Source organism: Bufo gargarizans, chromosome 3, assembly GCF_014858855.1.
Source record: "Bufo gargarizans isolate SCDJY-AF-19 chromosome 3, ASM1485885v1, whole genome shotgun sequence".
In the NCBI taxonomy this organism is placed as follows: Eukaryota; Metazoa; Chordata; class Amphibia; order Anura; family Bufonidae; genus Bufo; species Bufo gargarizans.
The window spans coordinates 286,796,855-286,823,117 of NC_058082.1; the positions used below are offsets into that span (position 1 = coordinate 286,796,855).

Genomic DNA, 26,263 nt, shown 5'->3' on the forward strand with positions numbered 1-26,263 from the left:
CAATGCGTTCACCTCACGCATTGCACCCAAGCGGAAATCTCGCCGTGTGAAAGAGGCCTTAGGGTTCTTTTTTGTTTTTCGTATACTGATGGCCTATCCTCGGCTCCAGGTCATCAATATGAAATAGGCGAAGGTCTGACTCCCAGCACCTCTGACAATCAGCTGTATGAAGAGGTCATGGCGGTCTATGAATGCTTAGGCCAGGGACATGCCCTGCTGTAGGCTGATAGTTGTAGGCAGTGTGGGCATGCTGGGAGTTGTAGTTTTGCAACAGCTGGAGAGCCTCAGGTTAGCCATCCCTGGCTTAGGCCTCTTCCTAGGCCATGGCGCTCTGGCCTAGTCACAGTTCAGTTCTAAGTGAATTGGACTGGGCCTAAATACCAATCACAGCCACTACACAATGGATGACGTTTGGAAACTGCGAGGAGGCCACCGTGCTCACCAGAGCTTCGATGAGCGCTGCAGCTTCCTCAAACAGCTGATCAGCAGGAGTTCGACCCCTGCAGATCTCATATTGATGACCTATCCTGAGGTAAGGCCATCACTATGAAAATCTTGGAGAGAACGAATCAAAAATTGGAAACAGACTATTTTTCCCTTTTTCAATTAAAATTTTTGCAGGTATAAAAAGTAAAAACAAAGAGGGAGATTTATCAAACCGGTGTAAAGTAAAACTGGCTTAGTTGCCCAGAGCAACCAATCAGATTCCACCTTTCATTTTTGACAGCTCCTTTGGAAAATGAAAGGTTGAATCTGATTGGTTGCTATGGGCAACTAAGCCGGCTTTACTTTACACCGGTTTGATAAATCTCCCCCAAAGTACCAAAAATGAAAAATTATTTAATAACCAAAAATGAAGAAAATGCTAGCAGTAAGACAGGGTTCACATCACCGTTTAGCTTTCCATTCTTCTGATCCATCAGAACAGAAAAAAAAAAAACACGGATCGGTTATTTTGAGCATCCTTTAGGGCTCATGCACATGAACGTATTTTCTTTCCGTGTCTGTTCCGTTTTTTGCGGACCGTATGCGGAACCATTCATTTCAATGGGTCCATAAAAAAAAAACGTAAGGTACTCCATGTGCATTCAGTTTCCACAAGTCCGTATTTCCGTTCCGCAAAAAAATAGAACACGTCCTATTATTGTCCACATTACGGACAAGGATAGTACTGTTCTATTTGGAGCCAGCTGTTCCGTTCCGCAAAATACAGAATGCACATGGACGTCATCCGTATTTTTTGCGGATGTTTTTTGCTGACCACAAAATACATACGGTCGTGTGCATGAGTTTACATCAGTTTGTGTCACTTCTGTCAGAGATCAGTTATTTTTGAAAAAGTACCTTTTGCAGGACATTTCCCCAGACAAAAATAATTGCTCTCCGACAGAAGTGACACAAACCGATCATACGTGATGCTCAAAATAAGATAAGATGGATCAGAAGAACGGAAAGTTAAACAGTGATGTGAACTCAGCCTTAGCCCCCACTGTATTAAAAAAAAACAGTATACAGTTGTGAGGAATATGGATTAATATTTACTGTCAGCCATGTCCTCACACCCCCCATTTGCTGACAGGATTTCCCTGCTTCAAAGCCCCCAGCCCTGATTGTAATTTTATGCACCTCTTGGCATGACTCAGTTGGCCAGGAAGACACCCCTCAGGGGGTCCAAGCTTCAAGGAGAAGTTCACACCTCTGTGCAGCAGTTGGGAGCCACCTGAATCTGCAGGAAAACCCCCAGCAGGGGGTATCTGCTTTGGCCTGGATCAATGAGATTTCCTAGACATATTGGCACCTACCTCTCATAAGGAATTATGAATCACCTGGCCACCGCAGACGCAAACCGGATACATATTTGTGTCCCGGTGGCCACGAGGTACGGTCCCATGGTCTTTGTTTACTCGTACCCAGTCGGGGTAGGGAGATACCCATATCTCCCCATAGAAGCCACCTACCGGTACCAGGTTTGGGCTCTAATTGTAGCCTGAACCCAGGCAGGTCCATTAGTCCCAGAACCATCTCCCTGTGACCCTCTGGTCTGGAGCTATGACCCCTAAAGTGTTTTGTGGGTCATTCACTGTCAGCCCAGAAGAGGGGGAGTTGACCCCTCCCTGAGGCAGGGAGGGGACGGACCAGCTGCAGGTTAAAAGCCTGGTGCCAGCAAGTAGGGGGCGTCTTTTTCTGAAGAGGGGTCGCATGCTACACATGTGTTTAGAGGGACCCAGGAAATAGCAGGAGAGCACAGCCCCTCGTGTGGCCTCCGATTCAGGACATCGCCAAGGAACTTTCATCATACTTGGTAACTTACTTTCACCCTGCTTAATCCTATTGTAACCATATACCCTGTAATCTGTAACCTCAGACCACTGTATATATATTGTCTGTGTATAGTGTGTTATATCTAGTGTGCTCTTATAGCGATTAAATCTATAATTTAATCTTGTGCTATCTTGTATCTCGATCACGAATCCCCACGTCCGTGTTTTGGCCTAGTTATAAGCTACCGCGGGTTGGTTTCTGACCCTATATAATCCCGTTAGCGGACCGGGCTTATATCAAACGAGAAACTGGTGGCAGTTACCCGGGCTGAGTGTGGGCTGTTTTCACTGCGGCAGTGAAAAGGCCCTTCCAGCTTGTTGCCTCTCTGTGCCCGCGTGGACAGGAGGTGTATGTGTAAACTATACCAGCCTGACCTTACGTGCTCCTCTGGAGGGCGTAACTTCACGTTTTTGGTAAACCCCGTGATCATACCAGGTCTCGTGAGCTCGACGTGGTTGACGTCAGCGGACACGAGGGGTGGTATTCATCACATATTGGTGGCAGCAAAGTGGGATCGAGATACTAGTGTGTGTGAGTGTGAGACCCATACTTCCAGACACTAAAGACGACCAGCAGTAGCTCTTGCTGCTGGAGTCTTAAGATCAGTTCAACACTAGACAGTCTGAGGGCAGATACAATAAGGTGTGTGTGCATCAGGTTGCAGTGGTCTCAGTGACCATCCGTTGCAATGCCGGCCAGTATCACAAGGAGCAAATCGAAGGAGATGGCCGATGCTTTAATTGGGGGCGGAGAGGAGGTGGAAGGCGAGGGGGAGCACAGCCAAAACTCCCCAAGGAGCCAGTCGCCAGAGGTGAGGTCCGCGGCGGGCCTCAATCCACCTGCCCATCCCCCCAGCCAAGCTGGCTCAGCTGCTCTCCTACAAGCTGCCATGGACCGTCTCCAGGCTGGAGACCAGGTAGCCTCGGAGCTCCTCCTGGCGGCTGCAGAGCGTCGCGAGCGAGCAGAGGCTGCAGAGCGTCGCGAGCGAGCAGAGGCTGCAGAGCGTCGCGAGCGGGCCGAGCGTGAGCACCAGCTACAGATGCTCCAGCTGAAGCTTCAATTCCAGCAGCCCTCCCCAGCCCAATGTGAGTCTCCAGAGGTCCGGATTCCCAAACTGCGGGCGGAGGACTTTCCCCTACTGGACAAAGATGGGGACCTGGACACCTTTTTGTTGGCATTTGAGACAGCCTGCCATCAATACCAGCTGCCAGAGGACCAGTGGGTCAGATTCCTCACGCCACGGCTCAGGGGAAAAGCCCTTGAAATCTTCGGGTACCTGCCCAGCGAGACCATCCTGAGCTATGAGGACATCAAACAGGCTCTGGTCAGGCAGTATAACTTAACCCCTGAGTCGTACCGGAAAAGGCTCAGGAATTTGCACCGGGGTTCTACCCAGAGCTGGGCCGATCACATGCGGGCCTTGCTGAGAGCGGTCGACCAATGGACCACAGGATTGGAGCTCTCCACCGTCCAGCAGCTGAAGGAGCTCATCGCCACAGAACAGTTCTTGTGGAACTGCCCAGAGGATCTCCAGCAGTACCTCCGTGACCGGAAGCCAAAGGGGGCCTCCGCAACCGCAGCCCTGGCCGATGAATACACCAACAACAGGACTTCAGAGGCCCGGAAACCTGTCGGCTGGAGAGGGGGTAAGACGCACGCTGCACCTGCTACCCCTGCCCCTAGGCCCAAGTGGGCACCGGCCCCTGCTGCACTTTCCACGTCGGTGGGGGAACCCCGACTTTGTCACCTGTGTAAGCAGCCAGGACACTTCAAAGCCATGTGTCCCCAGCGCCCGAGGGATCCGTCCCAGTCATCAACCCGGAAACCGTCCACGGTGTTGTGTGTGGGTGGGGGTGGTGGGAGGTCCCTTGACAATGTTCAACCGGTCACCGTGGGCCAGGCCGTGGCCATGGGACTTAGAGACACCGGCGCTGAAATGACACTGGTACGGCCTGAACTGGTGACACCCTATGATTTACTGCCCGGGAGATCCCTCACTGTCTCCGGGATTGGAGGAGTGGAACCGGCGCTGCCCGTCGCCAAGGTCTATCTGGACTGGGGCGCCGGTCGAGGGGTAAGGGAGGTGGGGGTATCCGCAAATATCCCCGCCAGTGTTTTGCTGGGGACGGACCTGGGGCGGCTTGTGTCTAAGTACGTGGCCGCTGACACCCCAAGGTCCGATTCCCCAGAATGTGATGTGATGTCCCCCCCTGATAATACTGTGAATGTACCTATTATGCATGTTGATGGGGATGTGGGGGATGTAATGTGTGCCTCTCCCCTCAGTGGGGAGGGGGTCATTCCTGTCAGCTGGGCGGAAGCCCCAGGGTGTAGCCAGCAAGCCTGCTGGACCCTGTTGTCCTCCAGTGTGGTGACTGGGGGGACAAGCAGGGGGCAGACAGCTGCAGGGGGGGAGGATGCAAATGAGGTCAGGGCTGTCCCAGGAGAAGTAGGACTGCCAGGTGAACTCTCAGTGCAGTGTTCCTCCCCCACTGGGATGTCAGAGGGCCAGGTTAGTCCGTCTGGACTGGCGACTTGGTCAGGAGCCGAGGGAAAGCAGGCACTACCAGCAGTGGCAGCGGCCATAGCTGCTGTCACGCGCAGTGTGAGTGCTGGGGCCCTAGGGGCCCCTCAGGGGTCTGATGGCTTTCCCCCTTCCGACCAAGTGGCTGCCGAGTCAGAGGGAGGCCAGGAGACAGGTCCCAGGGACCTGACAGGGGACGTGGCAGTCTCGTCTATTCTGGCCATGTCCAGTCAGGAGTTTCAGGCAGCGTTAGCGGCTGACGCCAGCCTGAACGCTCTCAAGGAGCAAGCGGAACAGCCCCCCTCGGACTCAGACCTCGAGCGGATGGTCTGGGACCAAGGACGGCTGTACCGGGTCACGGTCCAGCCGGGCTCACAGGAGGCGTGGCCTAGGGACCAACAGCTAGTGGTACCCTATCAGTTCAGGAAGGAGTTGTTGCAGGTGGCGCATGAGATTCCGATGGCTGGACACCTAGGGATCGCTAAGACAAGGGCCAGATTAGCCCAGCATTTCTACTGGCCAAAGATGGGGGCTGATGTGGTTGCCTACTGCCGTTCATGTGACACCTGCCAGCGGGTGGGGAAGGCGGGGAGACGCCCCAAAGCCCCACTGGTAACGCTGCCCATAATTGAAGAGCCTTTCAGGAGGGTGGCTGTGGATCTAATTGGACCGCTGTCCATTCCCAGCAGCTCCGGGAAACGCTTCATATTGACGGTAGTAGACTATGCCACCCGGTACCCGGAGGCGGTAGCCTTGTCATCCATTCGGGCCGACAAGGTGGCTACTGCTTTGCTGGAGATTTTCTCCAGAGTGGGCTTTCCCCAGGAAATGCTCACCGACCGGGGGACCCAGTTCATGTCGCAATTGATGGAGTCCCTCTGTAAGCAAACACAGGTGCAACATCTGGTGACCAGCCCGTACCACCCACAGACAAACGGCCTGTGTGAACGATTTAATGGCACCTTAAAGCAGATGCTTAGGATGTTGGTCGACTCCCACGGGCGTGACTGGGAGCGGTACCTCCCACATCTGCTGTTTGCTTACCGAGAGGTCCCACAGGCCTCCACGGGGTTCTCCCCCTTCGAGCTCCTGTACGGGCGACGTGTGCGGGGGCCCCTGGCTCTGGTGAAAGAGGCCTGGGAGGGAGAGGTAGTCACCCCTGGAGTGTCGGTCGTCGAATATGTCATGCGCTTCCGGAACAAGATGCAGGCCTTGTCGCAGCTGGTGCACGATAATATGGAGCGGGCCCAGGCCGACCAGAAGCGATGGTATGACCAGAACGCTTGTGAGAGGACCTACCAGGTGGGTCAGAAGGTATGGGTACTGGTCCCCGTACCTCAGGACAAGCTTCAGGCGGCCTGGGAAGGCCCGTACCTCGTGCATCAGCGCCTCAATGCCGTGACGTACCTGGTCACCCTGGACCACGCCCGAGGAAGGCGTAAGGCCTTCCACGTGAACATGATGAAGGCCCATCATGAGAGGGGGGAATGTGCCCTCCCTGTCTGCAACCTCCCCGAGGAGGGGGAAGAGGAAACCCTCCTGGACATGCTCACCCAGGTGAAGGCGGGTGGGTCCATCGAGGACGTGGAGGTGGGCCAACAGCTCTTGACGGACCAACGGTCCCAGCTGTGGGCCACCCTTCACCCCTTCCGGGAATTGTTCAGCAGCAAGCCCGGAAGGACAGAGTTGGCTGTCCATCACGTGGACACTAGGGATCACCCCCCAATCCGGCGTTCAGCATATCGGGTTTCCTTGGAGGTGCAGCAGCACATGCGCCAGGAGATTGACGAGATGCTGAAGCTGGGGGTCATCCAGGCATCCAACAGCGCTTGGGCCTCGCCTGTGGTCCTCGTCCCAAAGAAGGACCGGACCACCCGGTTCTGTGTGGACTACAGGGGACTCAACGCTGTCTCGGTCACCGATGCGTACCCTATGCCACGCATCGATGACCTGCTCGATCAGTTGGCCGGGGCCCAGTACCTGACCATCATGGATCTGAGCCGGGGGTACTGGCAGATTCCCCTGACCCCGGAGGCGCGGGAACGCTCTGCCTTCATCACCCCCTTTGGATTGTACGAATCCACAGTGATGCCGTTCGGCATGAAGAATGCCCCTGCCACTTTTCAGCGGATGGTCAACACGCTGCTTAAGGGACTCGAAAGGTACGCGGCCGCGTACCTGGATGACATTGCCGTCTTCAGTCCCACCTGGGAGGATCACCTGCAGCACCTGATGCAGGTGCTGGGGCGGATCCACCAGGCAGGCTTGACCATCAAGCCGGAAAAGTGCCAGCTGGGCATGAGCGAGGTCCACTACCTGGGGCACCGGGTAGGCGGGGGGACCCTTAAGCCAGAGCCCGGGAAAGTGGATGCTATCGCATCCTGGCCCACCCCCAGGACCAAGAAACAGGTGATGTCCTTCCTGGGCACCGCAGGGTACTATAGGAGGTTCGTTCCCCACTATAGTAGCCTGGCGAAGCCCTTGACGGATCTCACCAAGAAGAAGCTGCCCTCCGCAGTCGATTGGACGAACGACTGCGAGACGGCCTTCCGAGCGCTGAAGGCCGCCCTATCGAGCTTCCCTGTACTCCAGGCGGCCGACTTTACGCTGCCGTTTATAGTGCAGACTGACGCCAGTGATTTCGGCCTCGGTGCCGTACTCAGCCAGGTTGACACTACGGGCCAGGAACACCCTGTTCTGTACCTGAGTCGGAAGCTCCTGCCGAGGGAGGTGGCGTACTCCACAATGGAGAAGGAGTGCCTGGCAATTGTCTGGGCACTGCAACGGTTGCAGCCGTATTTATACGGGCGCCGCTTCACGGTGGAGACCGACCACAACCCCCTCAGTTGGTTAAACACCGTATCCGGGACGAATGGGAGGCTGCTACGCTGGAGCCTAGCTCTCCAGCAGTATCACTTGACCATTCGCCACAAAAGGGGCCGTGACCACGGGAACGCCGATGGGCTATCCCGACAAGGAGAGGGGGCGGATGGGCGCACGGGGGAGCACAGGAATGTGCTGCCCCCTGGCGCCCTCTAAAAGGGGGAGGTGTGAGGAATATGGATTAATATTTACTGTCAGCCATGTCCTCACACCCCCCATTTGCTGACAGGATTTCCCTGCTTCAAAGCCCCCAGCCCTGATTGTAATTTTATGCACCTCTTGGCATGACTCAGTTGGCCAGGAAGACACCCCTCAGGGGGTCCAAGCTTCAAGGAGAAGTTCACACCTCTGTGCAGCAGTTGGGAGCCACCTGAATCTGCAGGAAAACCCCCAGCAGGGGGTATCTGCTTTGGCCTGGATCAATGAGATTTCCTAGACATATTGGCACCTACCTCTCATAAGGAATTATGAATCACCTGGCCACCGCAGACGCAAACCGGATACATATTTGTGTCCCGGTGGCCACGAGGTACGGTCCCATGGTCTTTGTTTACTCGTACCCAGTCGGGGTAGGGAGATACCCATATCTCCCCATAGAAGCCACCTACCGGTACCAGGTTTGGGCTCTAATTGTAGCCTGAACCCAGGCAGGTCCATTAGTCCCAGAACCATCTCCCTGTGACCCTCTGGTCTGGAGCTATGACCCCTAAAGTGTTTTGTGGGTCATTCACTGTCAGCCCAGAAGAGGGGGAGTTGACCCCTCCCTGAGGCAGGGAGGGGACGGACCAGCTGCAGGTTAAAAGCCTGGTGCCAGCAAGTAGGGGGCGTCTTTTTCTGAAGAGGGGTCGCATGCTACACATGTGTTTAGAGGGACCCAGGAAATAGCAGGAGAGCACAGCCCCTCGTGTGGCCTCCGATTCAGGACATCGCCAAGGAACTTTCATCATACTTGGTAACTTACTTTCACCCTGCTTAATCCTATTGTAACCATATACCCTGTAATCTGTAACCTCAGACCACTGTATATATATTGTCTGTGTATAGTGTGTTATATCTAGTGTGCTCTTATAGCGATTAAATCTATAATTTAATCTTGTGCTATCTTGTATCTCGATCACGAATCCCCACGTCCGTGTTTTGGCCTAGTTATAAGCTACCGCGGGTTGGTTTCTGACCCTATATAATCCCGTTAGCGGACCGGGCTTATATCAAACGAGAAACTGGTGGCAGTTACCCGGGCTGAGTGTGGGCTGTTTTCACTGCGGCAGTGAAAAGGCCCTTCCAGCTTGTTGCCTCTCTGTGCCCGCGTGGACAGGAGGTGTATGTGTAAACTATACCAGCCTGACCTTACGTGCTCCTCTGGAGGGCGTAACTTCACGTTTTTGGTAAACCCCGTGATCATACCAGGTCTCGTGAGCTCGACGTGGTTGACGTCAGCGGACACGAGGGGTGGTATTCATCACAACAGTGCAACAGTATACAGTGGTCCGGCAAGTTACAATATGAATTGGTGCCAGGACGACCACTGTATGTTGTAGCCATTATAACTGGTGTCTATAACTCTATGGAAAACTGGTAATTGGTTCCAAAGCCTAAAAATGTCATCCCAAAATAAGAAAAAGTAAAGGTAAAAAAAATAAACAGATAACCAAGACATATAAGGCTACTTTCACACTAGCGTTTCTATTTTCCGGTATTAAGAGAACTTGAGCTCCTTCTCCCTGGCTAAGAGCGGGGCGCTTTGATTGGATGCGCTCGCAGCCAGGGAGAAGATAACCGCGCCCAGGAGAACTTCAAGTCACCTCATTAGCATATGAGGCGCCAAAAGATACAGGGACCACAGCAGACGAACGGGGGGTTCTTTAGAAAAAAAAAAAATGGTATCCAAAGGAGGAGTTACTAGACAACCAATAAAGGTGTTTTACCAGTGAGTGGTTGGATCTGAGTCTGAGACATTGTATGTTGAGTCTAGTTTCAACTTACGATGGCCCACAAAAGACCATTGTATCTTGAGGGATGACTTTACTCACCTTTGCCGTCTTCTGCTGCTCCTGTGGTGAGGCTTCCCTCGTCCATGGACCCTTACCGATGATGTGTCACACCAAGACATCACAGGCTTCAGTGGTCACATACGTCAGTGGAGGCACACAGTGACCAAGGAAGCCTTGGCACAGGAGCCGCACAAGGTGCATGAAATGGATTTTCAGTCAGAAATGTCTGTGAAGTATCTTATCAGGGTTTGCAGGTCTGTTACCTATTGTTCCCTGTTATCAGCTATTTCAGGCGGGGGAGAGGCGGACTTGTTTGCTCTAACAATCACAATTAGCGCAGGGGAGCTCTAGGAACGTTCTCCTTTCGGGTTAGTGGACATGATTAACTTGTGTAATTCTTCGCTAGCGCACTGTTCGGATTACTCGGGGCATATATTTATGCAGCAATGCTTGCCACGCAGCAGCCTGGACTAGCCTCAGCTTCTGCTCAGTAACAGAAGTATAGACTAGCAGGTGATACGCCCCTGAAGAGATCCACCACAGCCAGTATTGGCACCTCACTACCAGACAGAAGAGGACAACGATCCATGCCACATATCACCTTCTTATTTGCTTTGGAAATGCAGGGTGACAACCAATATGGCCCCCCACTGCAATCCCACAGAGGTTGTCACCCACCTTTCCAAGACTATTTAACAGCAATGAACCCAACACTTGCATCCCAAAAACAGTGACTTAAAAGAGTTTTCCAGGAGTTTAATTTTGATGGCTTATCCTCAAGATAGGTCATCAACATCTGATCGATGGGGTCCGATTCCCAGTACCCCTGCTAGGCCCTTGATGTCATGTTCACATGACCTAGGCACAGCTCAGTACCATTCAAGTGAATAGGCCTGGGCTGCAGTACTGAGCACAGCCGCTATACAGTGTACAGTGCTATGCTTATATGCTGTGAGGAGGCAGCAGGGCTCGCCGGTGTGCCATGGCCTCTTCAAAAAAGCTGATCAGTGGTTTTGCCAGGAGTCAGACCCCTGCTGATCAGGTAATGATGATCTATCCTGAGGATAAGTCATCAATATGGTACTTCCAGAAAACCCCTTTAAGGTGGTCATACACATGGGACAGCTGTTGGCCGAACGTTCATTCAGATGACCGCTCTCCCTGACGTTCCTCAGCTGACACCTCTGGTAGTGGTTTATCGCCTGAGAATGAAAGGATCAGTCAGTTGAAATCTAAGATGCCCTATCCTTATCTTCCCGGACTTTAGAAGCTGAGAGACCACAGAAATCCCCAGGTTCTGGCGATACACATTTAATGAGTACGGCGGATTTAAGGTATGTTCATACAATAGATTTTTTGCCACCAATTCCATGCCAAAAATGTACGCAGGTTAATTCAATTTTCTTTTTTTCCCATTTGCGGTTTTAAAAACTGCACAGTGGGGACAAAAAAAAAAAAAAAAAAAAGACGTGTCCTGTCCATTCTTGACATGGATTCCACATGGAACCCACATCCAGAATTCCCTCTGAAAATGGGCAGTAATTGGCGTATAGAAAAAAAAAAAAAAAAAAGGCCGGAAATAAATTGCATACAAAAAACCTTATGCGGATTCCGTATCAGGCTTTTTTCAGAACAGAGAATTCTCTGTGAGAACATAACCTCAGGGTACAACCACGTGGTCAGGTTTTCTGATATACTTTTTGGAAGCCAAAATCAGGAGTGAATCATAAAGGGAGATAAAGTATAAAGGACAGATACGACTTCTCTTTTCTGAATTCACTCCTGGTTTTGGCCCCCAGAACAGCATTGGTAAACCTGACCATGCGGACATTCCCTTAGGTTTCCCCATACTGTTCAGCCGCTTAGTCTCTACACCTGGACAGGTGCAGAAGTCAATCCAGTGTTCAGAAATTTGCCCCAGTGGACCTCAGGTATGAAGACTGAGCAGGGCGTGGTTTTGGAGCAACCAATCAATTTAAGATTTCATTTCTTTAAACAAATTTGAAAATGAAAGACGGATCTGACAGTTCACTATAGACAACACTCACTGCAACAAATGGCATCTGTCCTACAGATTAGAGAAGATCTGCTAATATCAGAACATCAGTGCATCAGTATAGCTGGCTATATGTGATACTAGAATAAAACAGTGATCACCCTGACATCAGAGGGTCCCTGACAAGAGTGATCACCCTGACATCAGAGGGTCCCTGACAAGAGTGATCACCCTGACATCAGAGGGTCCCTGACAAGAGTGATCACCCTGACATCAGAGGGTCCCTGACAAGAGTGATCACCCTGACATCAGAGGGTCCCTGACAAGAGTGATCACCCTGACATCAGAGGGTCCCTGACAAGAGTGATCACCCTGACATCAGAGGGTCCCTGACAAGAGTGATCACCCTGACATCAGAGGGTCCCTGACAAGAGTGATCACCCTGACATCAGAGGGTCCCTGACAAGAGTGATCACCCTGACATCAGAGGGTCCCTGACAAGAGTGATCACCCTGACATCAGAGGGTCCCTGACAAGAGTGATCACCCTGACATCAGAGGGTCCCTGACAAGAGTGATCACCCTGACATCAGAGGGTCCCTGACAAGAGTGATCACCGTGACATCAGAGGGTCCCTGACAAGAGTGATCACCGTGACATCAGAGGGTCCCTGACAAGAGTGATCACCGTGACATCAGAGGGTCCCTGACAAGAGTGATCACCGTGACATCAGAGGGTCCCTGACAAGAGTGATCACCGTGACATCAGAGGGTCCCTGACAAGAGTGATCACCGTGACATCAGAGGGTCCCTGACAAGAGTGATCACCGTGACATCAGAGGGTCCCTGACAGAGTGATCATCATGACATCAGGGGTCACTGACAGAGTGATCATCATGACATCAGGGGTCACTGACAGAGTGATTGTGACATCATGGATTATAGTGATATCACAGATTACTTATTACATTAGTGGTTGTGACATTAGGGATCACCCTGAACTCCCCGTCTGTGATCTCGGTGCTGCCAGCTACAGTATACCACTCACCAGTGTGAAATGGCTGATAACAGCGAACAATTAAGGAGAATAAAGTGACATCCCCTCCACTGCTATACTATGGCTGCAGCTGTGAAATGCCCCATCTGTGCAGCAGTGTGCCCACCAGATAGCTGCCAGCCAAGGCCCAGGGTGGACGGTGCACCCACTGGGAGGATGCAGCCCGAGTGCCTGCACACACCAGGCTGGGCTCTCCACTGATCACACACTAATCAATTGACAGGAGGGAGAATGGGACGAGGCGGCCGCTGCATTCCTCCGCAGGCACACATCCTGTCACCACCTGTCACCCGGCTAGCACTCCACCAGCCTCCTCCTCACCTCTTTTGACGGCTTCATCATATGTAAGGAACCCGATCCGAGATTCCTTGGCCCCCATGATGACTCCGGCGACAAGAAGAGCATGCACAGCCCCGTCAGTCCATGGCTGGGAGCCGTGCTCTCCTCAGCGGGCTGCAGTCCCGGCTACTCCAGCGCAGTAACGGTGTACTCGGCTCCAGGAACCATCACCTGCCTTCCACACAGCAACCTCAGCGGCCCCGCCCTCTACTGCTCCAGCCTTCGCTTCCTCTAACGGAAGCCACGCCCACTCACGGAGGAGATCACATGAGGCCCCCTCCGCATCGCCAGGCTCCGCCCACGTGTCAGCTTGTCAGCCGCGGTTCTGGTTTAGGCGCCTGCGTTTCCCTGGAGCGCCTAAGACTAGAGGGGAGGGTGCCGGGCGGAACGTCAGCTGAGTTCTCCAGCGTCCGGTTATAGGAGCGCCTGCAAAATACTGACGTAGGCGAAGGAGACGCTCACGTGACTAGTAGCCGTGAAGCCAAGGCGGACATGCTTGTTGAGGGAACGTCTGTGTTGTTGTAGGAAGGTTGCCTGCCAGTGTTTACGGCGTCCTAGCTGTGTCAAACTTAGAAAATGTACGAGTGGACGTGGGACTTTTTTTTTTCATTTCCTAGTCTTACCTAGCTATAAATTGATTGGTACTTACAACACCAGAGTTTGTGTAAATTCCCATCAGTGGTGACTTACAGGGGCATTTTGGGCTCATGTAAATTTCACTTCAGTCTGGAATTTTCTTATAATTTTATTTCAGAGGTGTCATTTTCATTAGTTTCCTCCTTTGGCTTCTCTCAGTGGTCTTCACAATGATGGTCACACGCTGGATCTTATCTTTACCCGCCCCTGTTCCCTATCTAACCGCTCTAAAGGTGGACTTACACATGTAGCTAATCGGGATTGAATGTTAACACTCCTGACCATCTGCCCGTGTAAAGGTGCAGCTAAAACGCCAGTGAAACGCTCATTCTTCATGTGAAACAGTCTTTCATAAATTATTGTTTCTGGGCAGCAGAGTGTGCTTTCTAAACAGGGATCTGCTGCCCAGAAGCAATGCAGCTGTATGTGAACGAGCGATCGCAATAGCCACCCTCATACTGTGGAGGTGATCGCTGTATGTCAGTGCCAAGCTTCACCTCCACTGAGCGAGTAGCCGACTGTCGGTAGTAGCCGACTGTCGGTAAGGCACTTCCTTCCGGACAATCTGCTATTCATGTAAATGAGCCTTAACTCACCTCTCCCTCATCCAACCATCTGCTTGGGAAGGAGCGATCATTAATGCCATCGCTCTTTCCCATAATGACTCTGTTTTCCAACAGCAGATCATGTTTGTAAAGCATGATCTGCTGTCGGGAAACAAGGATTTTTGTGTTCACACAAAGATCCAATTACCCGATAAATGAGTGTTTCGCTCGTTCATTGGGTAATCGGGGGTACATTTATACTGCCAGATCATCGCTAATGAGCGTTACTATGAATGCTTGTTAGCAAAGATCTATGCGATTTTCGGCCCGTGTAAGGGGCCCTTTACTTCCCTCCCACCTCTCTTCCTGTTCCCTATTTGACCGGCTACAATCTGGCTTCCGACCCCACCACTCTACTGCAACTGCCCTTACCAAAGTCACCAGCCACCTGCTAACTGACAAAGCCAAATGCTATTACTCTGTCCTCCAACTCCTTGACTTATCCTCTTCCTTTGACACAGTTGACCACTCTGTTCTGCTACAAACTCTTTCACCTCTTGGTGTCACGTCCACCTCTCCTGGATCACATCATACCTCACAAAACGGACATTTAGTGTCTCCCACTCACACACCACCTCTTTGCCTATCCCCTCTCTGTTGGTGTCTCTCAAGGCTTTGTCCTAGGACCCCTGCTCTTCTGAATCTACACCTTCAGCCTGGGACAGCTAATAGAGTCCTTTGGCTTTCAGTATCACTTCTATGATGACAATATGGAAATTTACCTCTTTGGTCCACATATCACCACCCTACTGTCAGCACAGTAGTCAGGAACACACAGACAGTGAGCCCTAACTGGAACCCAGCTCGCTTTTCCTGACTACTTGCAGTGCAAGTCCTAGGCGGCAAGTCTGCCACTGATCAACATTCCCTACTCTGCTAGGTGCAGGACTGGCACACACAGAGAAGAAACTACACAAAGATGAATTTGTATAGGAATGGGTCGGAACCAGGCGGACAATGCAATGCCAAATCAGACGACAGAGAATAGCCAAGCCAAAGTCAGAACCAGACAGGAAACACAGTACCAAATCATGAGACAGATAGTGGTCAAAGGCAAGCCGAGGTCAATCCAATAAGCAATCTGAACGGACACAGAACTGGGAGCACAACTAGGGAGTTAACACCTATCACTGGCAGTGGTATCTAGCCGGGAAGGGGTTTAAATAGAGCAACATGTCCTAGGATCAGAGCCTGATAGGTCATGACTCGGTGCTCCATCAATCAGAACACAGCACACAAGAAAAGAACAGCTGAGCAATCAACCCACTGCTAGTTTCCTCCAGCACACACCCGCTGTGGAGAGAAACAGAGCATAGCATTCTGTTGCATCACCAGGGGGCGTGACTTTTCAGAGCGTCTTTTGCGCCGGAGCTGGAGATCTCATTGCTGGGTCCCGGACAGGTAAGTTTGTGACATAAACTCCCCCACCCACCCCCCACACTGGACTCTCAACCTGGGGAGCAGGCTTAAATGGAAATTTAGCATGGAACTTAATTAGGCAGGGAGCATGGACATCCTGAGCAGGTACCCATGTTCTCTTCTTAGGACCATACCCCTTCCATTGGATTAAGTACTGGATCGAACCTTTAACTTTCCGCGAGTCAAGAATTCTCTCTACCTCATACTCAATCTCATCCAAAATAACCACTGGATCAGGCGGTTTAGGTGGAGAAATTGCAGAAAGAACATATCTTTTAAAGGCTATGTACACCTTCGGAAGCAACTGAGCTACAATGAGTGTTTATAATGTCAAAGTGCAGCGATAAGAAGCCTGTCAGCTCCCCATCTGACGAAAAAGAGAGAAAATCCATAGGCTGCTACTAGAGCATCTCAGCTATGTGCAGAAAAAGGGCTGCATATTTTTAATAAAGACCAAAAAAAAAAAAAAGATTTTGAGCTCAAAAGTAGTACAATGCAATAATAAAAAATTGCCCCGAAAGTGTACATAACTTTTAAGCAAGGACTTATGAAAGACATCATGAATTATGAATGATAAAGTCAGCTGGAGACAAAAAGATGCTGGATTAATTACAGACATGTTTTTATATGGTCCAATAAATTTTGGCTCAAGTTTGCTAGAGGGTACTGGTAAATGGTAAATTTTTTTGTAGAAAGCAATACCAGATCACCTAACACAAAGTTCAGACCCACGGACCGCTTCCTATTTGCTTGTTCACATTGGATACTTTGGCTTTTTCCAGGCTTTTGCGAGATACAGAAGATAAACACGGATTAAACCTATAGTTACAAAACAAAGGCCACTAAAGTAGCTGATATAGTCATTAATAGCAGCTTCTGCTAGAGGCAGAAACCTCCACTCATTTTCGCAGTCAGAAACAAAACACCTTAAAAACTGCTCTGATACCCCGTTGACCCTTTTGGTTTGTCCATTTTTCTTGGGATGAAATGCAGATGAGAAAGTGAGTTTGATCCCAAGTTTATGGCTAAACTCTCTCCAGAATCTCGAGACAAACTGGACACCTGTCACTACCAGAGCTTTGAGACGTTCTCATAGCTCTGTTTCCACACCCCTGTGATGATGTCACTACTAGAGCTAGGAGGAGTTCTCTTCCCTGTTTCTCCACCTCTGTGATGAGGTCTTTACTTTTGGTTTCCTTCCTCCCAGCTGTTCCTCCTGTGTTTGATTTCGCTGCCTTTAAATCACCCCTCCTCCTTTGTAGAGGTGCGGATTATACTCTTCATTTTGAGCTGTATCTCTCGCTTGAGTGTCTTCACCTGTGTTACTTCTCTTCACTGGATCTGTGTCCTGCTGATGCGAGTACTTCAGAGATCGTCTGCTGACTTCGGATCTGTTTGCACTGCGGCTGCAGCACCTCAGTTAAGTGTACAGACATTGTGTTTATCTGTTCTTTGCTGACTGGATCCGAGGCGACCCCGGTTCCGTCCATATACTGAGCAGGGCACTGGTGGCCGTGCCCCTTCCACTATTGTAGGGGTTTCAGTGGTCTTCAGCCTTAGGTACGCGGGCATGTCTCGATCTACCATTCGGATCCGGACATGCGCATAGCAGCGTAGGGAGAGCTTTTAGGTTCTGGCAGGGGTCACCCTTATTCCTCCCTAGAGTGGGTCCGTCAGTTGTTATTCTCTGTGTACACTCTTGTTGCTCATTTACAGCCGTGACATTATAATCCGCCAAACCGTCCTTTTTTGACATGGATCCGCTTTCTGACCTGGTTGACCGCATGCAGGTTTTTCTTTGGAGGTAGCGGATCTCCGTCAATCTATGACTCAGCTTCAAGCTTTGGGCTCTGCTCCGGCCCATGGAGTCTGTTGCGAGCCAAAGGTCTCACTTAAGGAGACGTTCTCCGGGGGCAGTGAGAATTTTGTTTGTTTTAGAGAGGCATGCAAACTCCATTTTTGCTTGTGTCCCCATTCCTCTGGTAATGAGGAACAGAGGGTGAGGATTGTCATCTCCCTGCTCAGGGGTAATGCTCAGACTTGGGCTTTTTCGTTGCCATCGGGGGATCCCTCCCTTCGATCCGTAGAAAGATTTTTTTTTAGCCCTGGGGCAGATATATGATGACCCGGATCGTGTTGCTCTGGCTGAATCTAACTTACGTTTGTTATGCCAGGACAAACTGTCTGCTGAGCTTTATTGTTCTGAATTTCGGAGATGGGCAGCTGATACAGGTTGGAATGATGCTGCACTCTGGAGTCAGTTCTCTCATGGTCTCTCAGAGAGATTGAAAGATGCGTTTGCTTTCCATGAGAGACCAACGTCCTTAGAGTCTGCCATGTCATTGGCGGTACGCCTTGACAGGCGTCTAAGAGAAAGAAACGAGACCTCTCTGTCCAGTGCTTTTCAGTCTAGGGGCGGACTCATTTAGTGTGCAGGGGCCTCATCCTCTCGGTTCCCTCTGTGGAGGAGCCCATGCAGCTAGGTCGACTTGCCCCAGATAAAGGAGGATTTAGTCTTTAGAGAATGGTGTGTTTTTGTTGTGGGGGCATAGGTCATTTGGCTAATGTTTGTCCGTCTAGGAGATTCTTGAACTGTACTAAGAGTTATAATAAGAGAAAGACCTCAAAAAGTAAATCATCAAATTCTGCCTCATCTGCTACTTTGGGCAAAGTTGATGTAGGAATTGATGCTTTTCCTCTGACCTGCAGTTCCCATTTTCTCCTTTCTGCCAGGGTAGCGCTAGGGAGCAAAGTCATTTCTTGTGAGATTTTTGTCGATAGTGGAGCGGCCGTCAATCTTATTGATACTCAATTTGTAGCCATGCATGGTTTTCAGGTTTGCACATTAGAAAAGGATATACCTGTTTTTGCTATTGACTCTACTCCACTCTCACAGAGATCCCTGAAGGGCATTGTTCACAATATCCGGTTAGCGATAGGTGACACTCATGTGGAGGATATATCTTGTTTTGTCTTTAACGGATTGCCTTCTCCTCTAGTTTTGGGGTTACCCTGGCTTATTAGACATAACCCCACTATTGATTGGCAAGGAAGGCAAATAATTGCGTGGAGTGAGTTTTGTAGAGAGAATTGTCTCACAGCGATTTTTGCAGAGGTGTCTACTAAAACGGTGCCATCATTTCTCTCTGAGTTCTCGGACGTGTTTTCCGAGAGCGGTGTTCAGGAGCTACCTCCTCACCGGGAGTTTGACTGTCCCATTAACCTCATTCCCGGCGCCAAACTGCCAAAAGCACGCCTCTACAACCTCTCACAACCGGAAAGAATCGCAATGCGAACTTATATTTCTGAGAGATTCGATAAGGGGCATATTCGTCCCTCAAAATCTCCTGTTGCCGCTGTTTTTTTTTTTGTTAAAAAGAAAGATGGCTCTCTGAGACCTTGCCTAGATTTTAGGGAGCTGAACCGTATCACGATTCGCGATCCCTATCCTCTTCCTCTGATCCCGGACCTCTTCAACCAAATTGTTGGGGCCAAGGTTTTTTCCAAGTTGGATTTGAGAGGCGCATACAACCTGGTCAGGGTCAGAGAGGGGGATGAATGGAAAACGGCCTTTAATACCCCTAATGGGCATTTTGAGAATCTCGTTATGCCTTTCGGCCTGATGAATGCTCCGGCCGTCTTTCAGCATTTTGTTAACAGTATTTTCTACCATTTAATGGGGAAATTTGTATTGGTGTATCTTGATGATATTTTGATTTTTTCCCCTGATGTTCAGACCCATCAGGATCATCTTTTTCAGGTTCTGCGGATTCTGCGGGAGAATAAATTGTACGCCAAGCTGGAGAAATGTGTTTTTATGGTATCGGAGATTCAATTTCTGGTTTTTTTCCTCTCTGCTTCTGGTTTTCGCATGGATCCAGAGAAGGTCCGTGCTGTGCTGGAGTGGGAGCTTCCTGAGAATCAGAAGGCATTGATGCGCTTTCTGGGTTTTGCGAAATATTACAGAAAGTTCATTTTGAATTATTCCTCTGTTGTCAAACCCCTCACTGACATGACAAAAATGGGGCGGATTTTTCCTCTTGGTCGGAGGAGGCGCTTGCAGCTTTTTCTAAGATTAAAAAGAGTTTTGCGTCTGCTCCCATCTTGGTGCATCCCGATGTTTCCTTACCTTTTATTGTTGAGGTGGATGCTTCCGAGGTGGGTGTGGGTGCGGTTTTGTCCCAGGGCCCTTCTCCTGCCAAGTGGCGACCCTGTGCTTTTTTCTCTAAAAAGCTCTCCCCGGCAGAGAGAAACTATGATGTTGGGGATAGGGAGTTGTTGGCCATCAAGTTGGCTTTCGAGAAGTGGCGCCATTGGTTGGAGGGAGCCAGGCACTCTATCACCGTGTTTACCGACCATAAGAATCTGGCGTACTTGGAGTCGGCCAGGCGTATGAATCCGAGACAGGCCAGATGGTCTCTCTTCTTCTCCAGATTCAATTTTGTTGTTACATTCCGCCCTGGGATCAAAAATGTGAAGGCTGATGCTCTCTCTCGCTGTTTTCTGGGAGGAGGAAACTCCGAAGGACCCGGGTCCCATTTTGGCGGAGGGGGTGATTGTTTCTGCCTTGTATTCTGATTTGGAGGCTGAGGTCCAGGCTGCCCAGACTGAGGTACTTCCCCGTTGTCCTCCTGGGAAGTTGTTTGTGCCTCCTGAGTTACGTCACAAACTCTTCAAGGAACATCATGATACCGTTCTTGCTGGTCACCCCGGGAGTAGAGCCACGGTAGATCTCATTGCTCTGAGATTTTGGTGGCCGGCTCTCCGTAAGTCGGTGGAGGGTTTTGTGGCTGCTTGTGAGACGTGCGCTCGCGCTAAGGTCCCTCGTTCTCGGCCTTCAGGTCCCCTTCTCCCGTTACCCATACCTTCCCGTCCTTGGACACACCTCTCCATGGACTTTATCACGGATCTTCCTCGTTCCTCAGGGAAGTCGATGATCCTGGTGGTGGTGGACCGTTTTAGCAAGATGGCTCATTTCGTACCCTTCCCTGGTTTACCCAGTGCTAAAACGTTGGCGCAAGCTTTTGTCGACCATATTGTTAAATTACATGGCATTCCCTCGGATATTGTTTCCGATAGAGGCACGCAGTTTGTGTCCAGATTCTGGAAGGCTTTCTGTTCTCGTTTGGGGGTTCGGCTGTCCTTCTCTTCTGCTTTTCACCCGCAGTCGAATGGTCAGACTGAGCGCGTCAACCAGAATCTGGAGACATATTTGCGCTGTTTTGTGGCAGAGAACCAGGAGGATTGGTGTTCATTTCTCCCTCTTGCTGAGTTTGCTCTGAACAACCGTCGTCAGGAATCTTCTGATAAGTCACCATTCTTCGGTGCATATGGGTTCCATCCGCAGTTTGGGACATTCTCGGGAGGCGCTCCCTCTGGTTTGCCTGAGGAGGAGAGATTTTCCTCGTCTTTGTCTACCATTTGGCAAAAGATTCAGAGTAATCTTAGAAAGATGAGTGAGAAATATAAGCGTGTGGCTGATAAGAGACGTATGCCTGGTCCGGACCTGAATGTGGGTGATCTAGTGTGGTTGTCTACAAAAAATATTAAACTGAAGGTTCCCTCCTGGAAATTGGGTCCCAAGTTCATTGGCCCTTATAAAATCTTGTCAGTCGTCAATCCTGTTGCCTTCCGTCTTGATCTTCCACGGGTTTGGAAGATACATAATGTATTTCACAGGGCTCTTTTAAAACCATATGTCCAGCCCACGGTACCCTCCTCTTTGCCTCCTCCTCCGATTTTGGTTGATGGCAATCTGGAGTTTGAGGTTTCCAGAATTGTGGACTCTCGCATTGTCCGCGGTTCTCTTCAGTACCTCGTTCATTGGAGGGGTTATGGTCCTGAGGAGAGGATGTGGGTTCCGGTGTCGGACATTAAAGCCACTTGCCTCGTCAGGGCATTTCATAGGGCTCATCCTGAGAAGGTGGGTCCTGGGTGTCCGGAGTCCACCCGTAGAGGGGGGGGGGTACTGTCACTACCAGAGCTTTGAGACGTTCTCATAGCTCTGTGTTTCCACACCCCTGTGATGATGTCACTACTAGAGCTAGGAGGAGTTCTCTTCCCTGTTTCTCCGCCTCTGTGATGAGGTCTTTACTTTTGGTTTCCTTCCTCCCAGCTGTTCCTCCTGTGTTTGATTTCGCTGCCTTTAAATCACCCCTCCTCCTTTGTAGAGGTGCGGATTATACTCTTCATTTTGAGCTGTATCTCTCGCTTGAGTGTCTTCACCTGTGTTACTTCTCTTCACTGGATCTGTGTCCTGCTGATGCGAGTACTTCAGATATCGTCTGCTGACTTCGGATCTGTTTGCACTGCGGCTGCAGCACCTCAGTTGAGTGTACAGACATTGTGTTTATCTGTTCTTTGCTGACTGGATCCGAGGCGACCCCGGTTCCGTCCATATACTGAGCAGGGCACCAGTGGCCGTGCCCCTTCCACTATTGTAGGGGTTTCAGTGGTCTTCAGCCTTAGGTACGCGGGCATGTCTCGATCTACCATTCGGATCCGGACATGCGCATAGCAGCGTAGGGAGAGCTTTTAGGGTCTGGCAGGGGTCAAGTGTACACTCTTGTTGCTCATTTACAGCCGTGACAACACCTGTATCCTAGACAATGGACTCAGGTATGCCATGCAATCTAAGAATGTTGTCCACGAATAAAGTGGCTAATTCTTAAAGACACCACATGACACATCTTTGAGAATCTATCTATGACCACCCAGACAACTGACCTATCCCGGGAGGGTAGAAGGTCTGTAATGAAGCCCATCGAGATGTGGATCCAAGGTCTCTGCAGAGTGTACAAGGGACAAAACAAACCTGTAGTCTTTAATGCCAATGTCTTTACTGCCCAAACTATGCAATAAGGCATCTGTCTTCACATTACCAGAACCCAGACGAAAAGTCACCTCAAAGTCACCTCAAAAACAGGGCCCAACCCGCTTTCCAAGGATTCAAGTACTTGGCCATATCTAGATAGATCAAATTTTTATGATCTGTTAGCACTGTGATTTAGTGCTGGGCCCCCTCCAACAAATGACGCCATTCCTTAAAGGCCCACTTGATGGGCAACAATTCATGGTTGTTTATATTAGAATTCCTCTTGGTGGAGGAAAATTTTTGAGAGAAAAATGCATAGGGTTTCTGGTTAGTTAAGGAGGACAGCCCCTGAGACAGCACAGCATCAACTCCTACCTCAGAGGTGCCCCCTCAATGATAAAAGGTTGTGTAATATCAGACTGCATGAGCACAGGTGCCTGAATGAAACTGCCAGCGTAGAGGATCAGCCCCTTTCCTGGTCAAATCAGTCAACAGTTTAGCAATGACTGAAAAATGTTTTATGAATTTTCTGTACTAATTGGTGAAGCCAAGAAACCTTTGAAGAGCCGTGAAAGAGGTAGGCCTGGCCCAATAAACAATGGCTTTCACCTTAGCAGGATCCATACAGAATTTCTTGTGTGAAAGAATGTAATGTAGGAAGGAGACCTCGCTAACCCCAAATTTATGCAATATGTCATTAACTAGGTTCTGAAAAACAACTGGGGCATTACACAGCCCAGTAGGCATACCAAGATATTCAAAATTCTGTTCGGAGGTGTTGAATGCCGTTTTCCATTCATCCCCCTTCCTGATTCTTATCAGATTGTATGCTCCCCTCAGGTTGATTTGGGAGAACCACTGAGCCCCGACAGTCTAATTAAATGAATTGGGAATAAGAGGAAGGGGGTACTGGTTCCAGATAGTAATTTTATTGAGCTCTACAAAAAAGAAGCCAGCCCCTATGGGAGAAACAGACCCCAGCAGTAATAATGTAGTGGTCCTCAGCTGTAATATTTTTTTTAAGCAGAAAAAAAAAATCACTCACCTTATCCACTTACACATGCAGAGGCAACTGCTCCTCTCTTGGTTGTGAAGGACCTATGCTACATGTGATGACGCACTCCCATCGTCATCTCCCTGAGCTTAGGTCCTTAAGCAGGTCTGTTTTTAGTGGCCGTTAGACTGGTACTCTTCTGTCTAAGCAGCTTTTAAAAACAATCTCATTGATTTCAGTGGGGTCTGTCTGGCCATGAAAACGACCAAAAATAGGACATGTCCTATTTTCTGACAGCCGATGTTCACTGGTCATTAAAAAAAAAATCCTTGTGAATAGCCCCATAGACTTTAATTAGTGCTAAAAATGGATTTGTGATGTTCGTTACTTAAACAGCCATCACACGACCATTTGTAACTAGGCTTGAGTGAATTGACCTTCAGATCATAGATCCGAAGCTGATTCATTCAAAAACGTTGTTTCCGTACAGCATTACAATGTATTGACTCCATGGAGCCAAACTTCGTTATGTCCGAAGTCGTTTCGAGAATTCAGTGAATTACTACTGTATTTAAAAAAAAAAACAGTTTAAAATAGGAATCCAAAGTTTGTTTTGGTAGTGGCTGGTACCTTCGGAAACTGTTCTTAAATACGCATATATGAATACAGTAATAATTCACCAAAGTCATCGGACATGATGAAGTTTGGCTCCATGGAGCCAATACATTTTCATGCTGTACTTTGGGTGAGACAAAGTTTGGCTTCACAAATACATACATAATTTTTCAATGAATCGACTTAGGATCTATGATCCAAAGGTCGATTAGTTCAGTCCTATTTGTATTGTTCATGTGCATGTACCCTAAGTAGCAAAGAAGGATAGAGGGACTTTGGTAAAATAGAGGGACTTCTAGGACTTATTCTGTGAACCAGATAAATGCAAAGTTGCTGAGTTCCCTTAGGCTACTTTCACACTAGCGTTCGGCTGTCCGCTCGTGAGCTCCGTTTGAAGGAGCTCACGAGTGGAGCAGAACGCTTCCGTCCAGCCCTGATGCAGTCTGAATGGATGCGGATCCGCTCAGACTGCATCAGTCTGGCGGCGTTCAGCCTCCGCTCCGCTCGCCTCCGCACGGCCAGGCGGACAGCTGAACGCTGCTTGCAGCGTTCAGCTGTCCGCCTGGCCGTGCGGATCCGTCCAGACTTACAATGTAAGTCAATGGGAACGGATCCGCTTGAAGATGACACCATATGGCTCAATCTTCAAGCGGATCCGTCCCCCATTGACTTTACATTGAAAGTCTGAACGGATCCGCTCAGGCTACTTTCGCACTTAGAAATTTTTCTAAGTTATTAATGCAGACGGATCCGTACTGAACGGAGCCTCCGTCTGCATTAATATGATCGGATCCGTTCAGAACGGATCCGATCAAACGCAAGTGTGAAAGTAGCCTTATTTTTCAAAAAGGTATTTGACCTATAAACTCCTGAAGACTCCAGGGATCAGCGAAACAAGTTGGAGGAGCAATGTGTGAATGTGTTTTAGTTCTGTAAGCTGCTGTTAGCTAAAAATGATAGAGCGACGGAGAATAATACAAAGTTGAGACCACATGATTGCAGGTTATGGTTGAGTGCACCAACCATAATCCCTTCAATGATTTGAGTCATACACAATTACATGCAGCGGTAGTATGCAGGGATTTTAATGGAAAGTACATAGATTTTACATTGATTGAAATAAAAGTTTTGTTTGACGAGTGGAAAAAATTATGATAGGTAAATGCAAATAGTGTATTATTGGACAAATGGCTTTTTGATAAAAAGAGGGACTTTTAAGAGGCATGCCTAGATCCCACATGGTGCACAAGCCTTAGAAAAAGCAGCTGTATGGCATGTTATTTAGGCACTGTATGACTGTATTATTTGGGCACTATAATGTGAGCTTAGTGGAAGATATTACACAATGTCTTAAACAAGAGTGAGCAATACATTTCATCCATAATGCCTATTTGTGAGAAATTATTTTACAGGGATATGATGTAGGTGGAAATATGTCCCTGCTGCCATCACTAACCACCATTGGTGGGTGGCACCAGGGCAATCCAGAAGAAAAGCCTACTCTTCTGCAAGGCCCCCCTTTTTCCCAGACATTCCTGGAGAATATGATTTGACCAGGGGAGTAGCTAAAGACTCATGGGCCCTGGTGCAAGAGTTCAGCATGCCCCCCCCCCCTCCCCCCTCCCTCAGCGCTTTATGGCAAGGGGCAGCCTAGCCTTTCTTGCTGCCTGGCTAAAAATGTAAACGTTCCCCCCATGCCAAATTCTCAACCTAGCCCATTCCCTCCAGTCCTCCTGTTAAAGAGATTGTCCTTTTTATTACTGATGACCTATGCTCAGGATAGGTCATCAATATCAGATCAACGGGATTCCCCCAGCACCCCCGACGATCAGCTCTTTGAATAGAGGACAGAGCTCATATGAGAGCTGCTTTCTTTTCTCTGTTTACCTGCTTGCCGCTGCAATTGCAGTGGTCAGTAGGTAAACAGAGCAGAGAAGGCAGCGCTCGTACAAAAAAAAAGGGGGACAACCCCTTTAAAGACCAGATCACCATGGTGACTTCTTTCAGCCGTGTCTCATCTCTGGAGAGTTTAACAATCAGACATCTTAATTTCCTACTTTTCCATCATCC

The 26,263-nt window shown here is 49.6% G+C and overlaps 1 protein-coding gene across 2 annotated transcripts in view; it reads right to left on the reverse strand.

Moving 5' to 3' along the window:
- Window positions 1-13,329, reverse strand: part of USP32 (ubiquitin specific peptidase 32) — a 240,770-nt gene extending 227,441 nt beyond the window's left edge. For both annotated transcript variants that reach the window (XM_044286239.1, XM_044286238.1), the window contains exon 1: window positions 13,093-13,329. In XM_044286239.1, coding sequence (XP_044142174.1) covers window positions 13,093-13,150 — 58 coding nt within the window. In that variant the 5' untranslated portion in view covers window positions 13,151-13,329. The remainder of the gene's footprint in view (window positions 1-13,092) is intronic.
- Window positions 13,330-26,263: the final 12,934 nt, after the last annotated feature.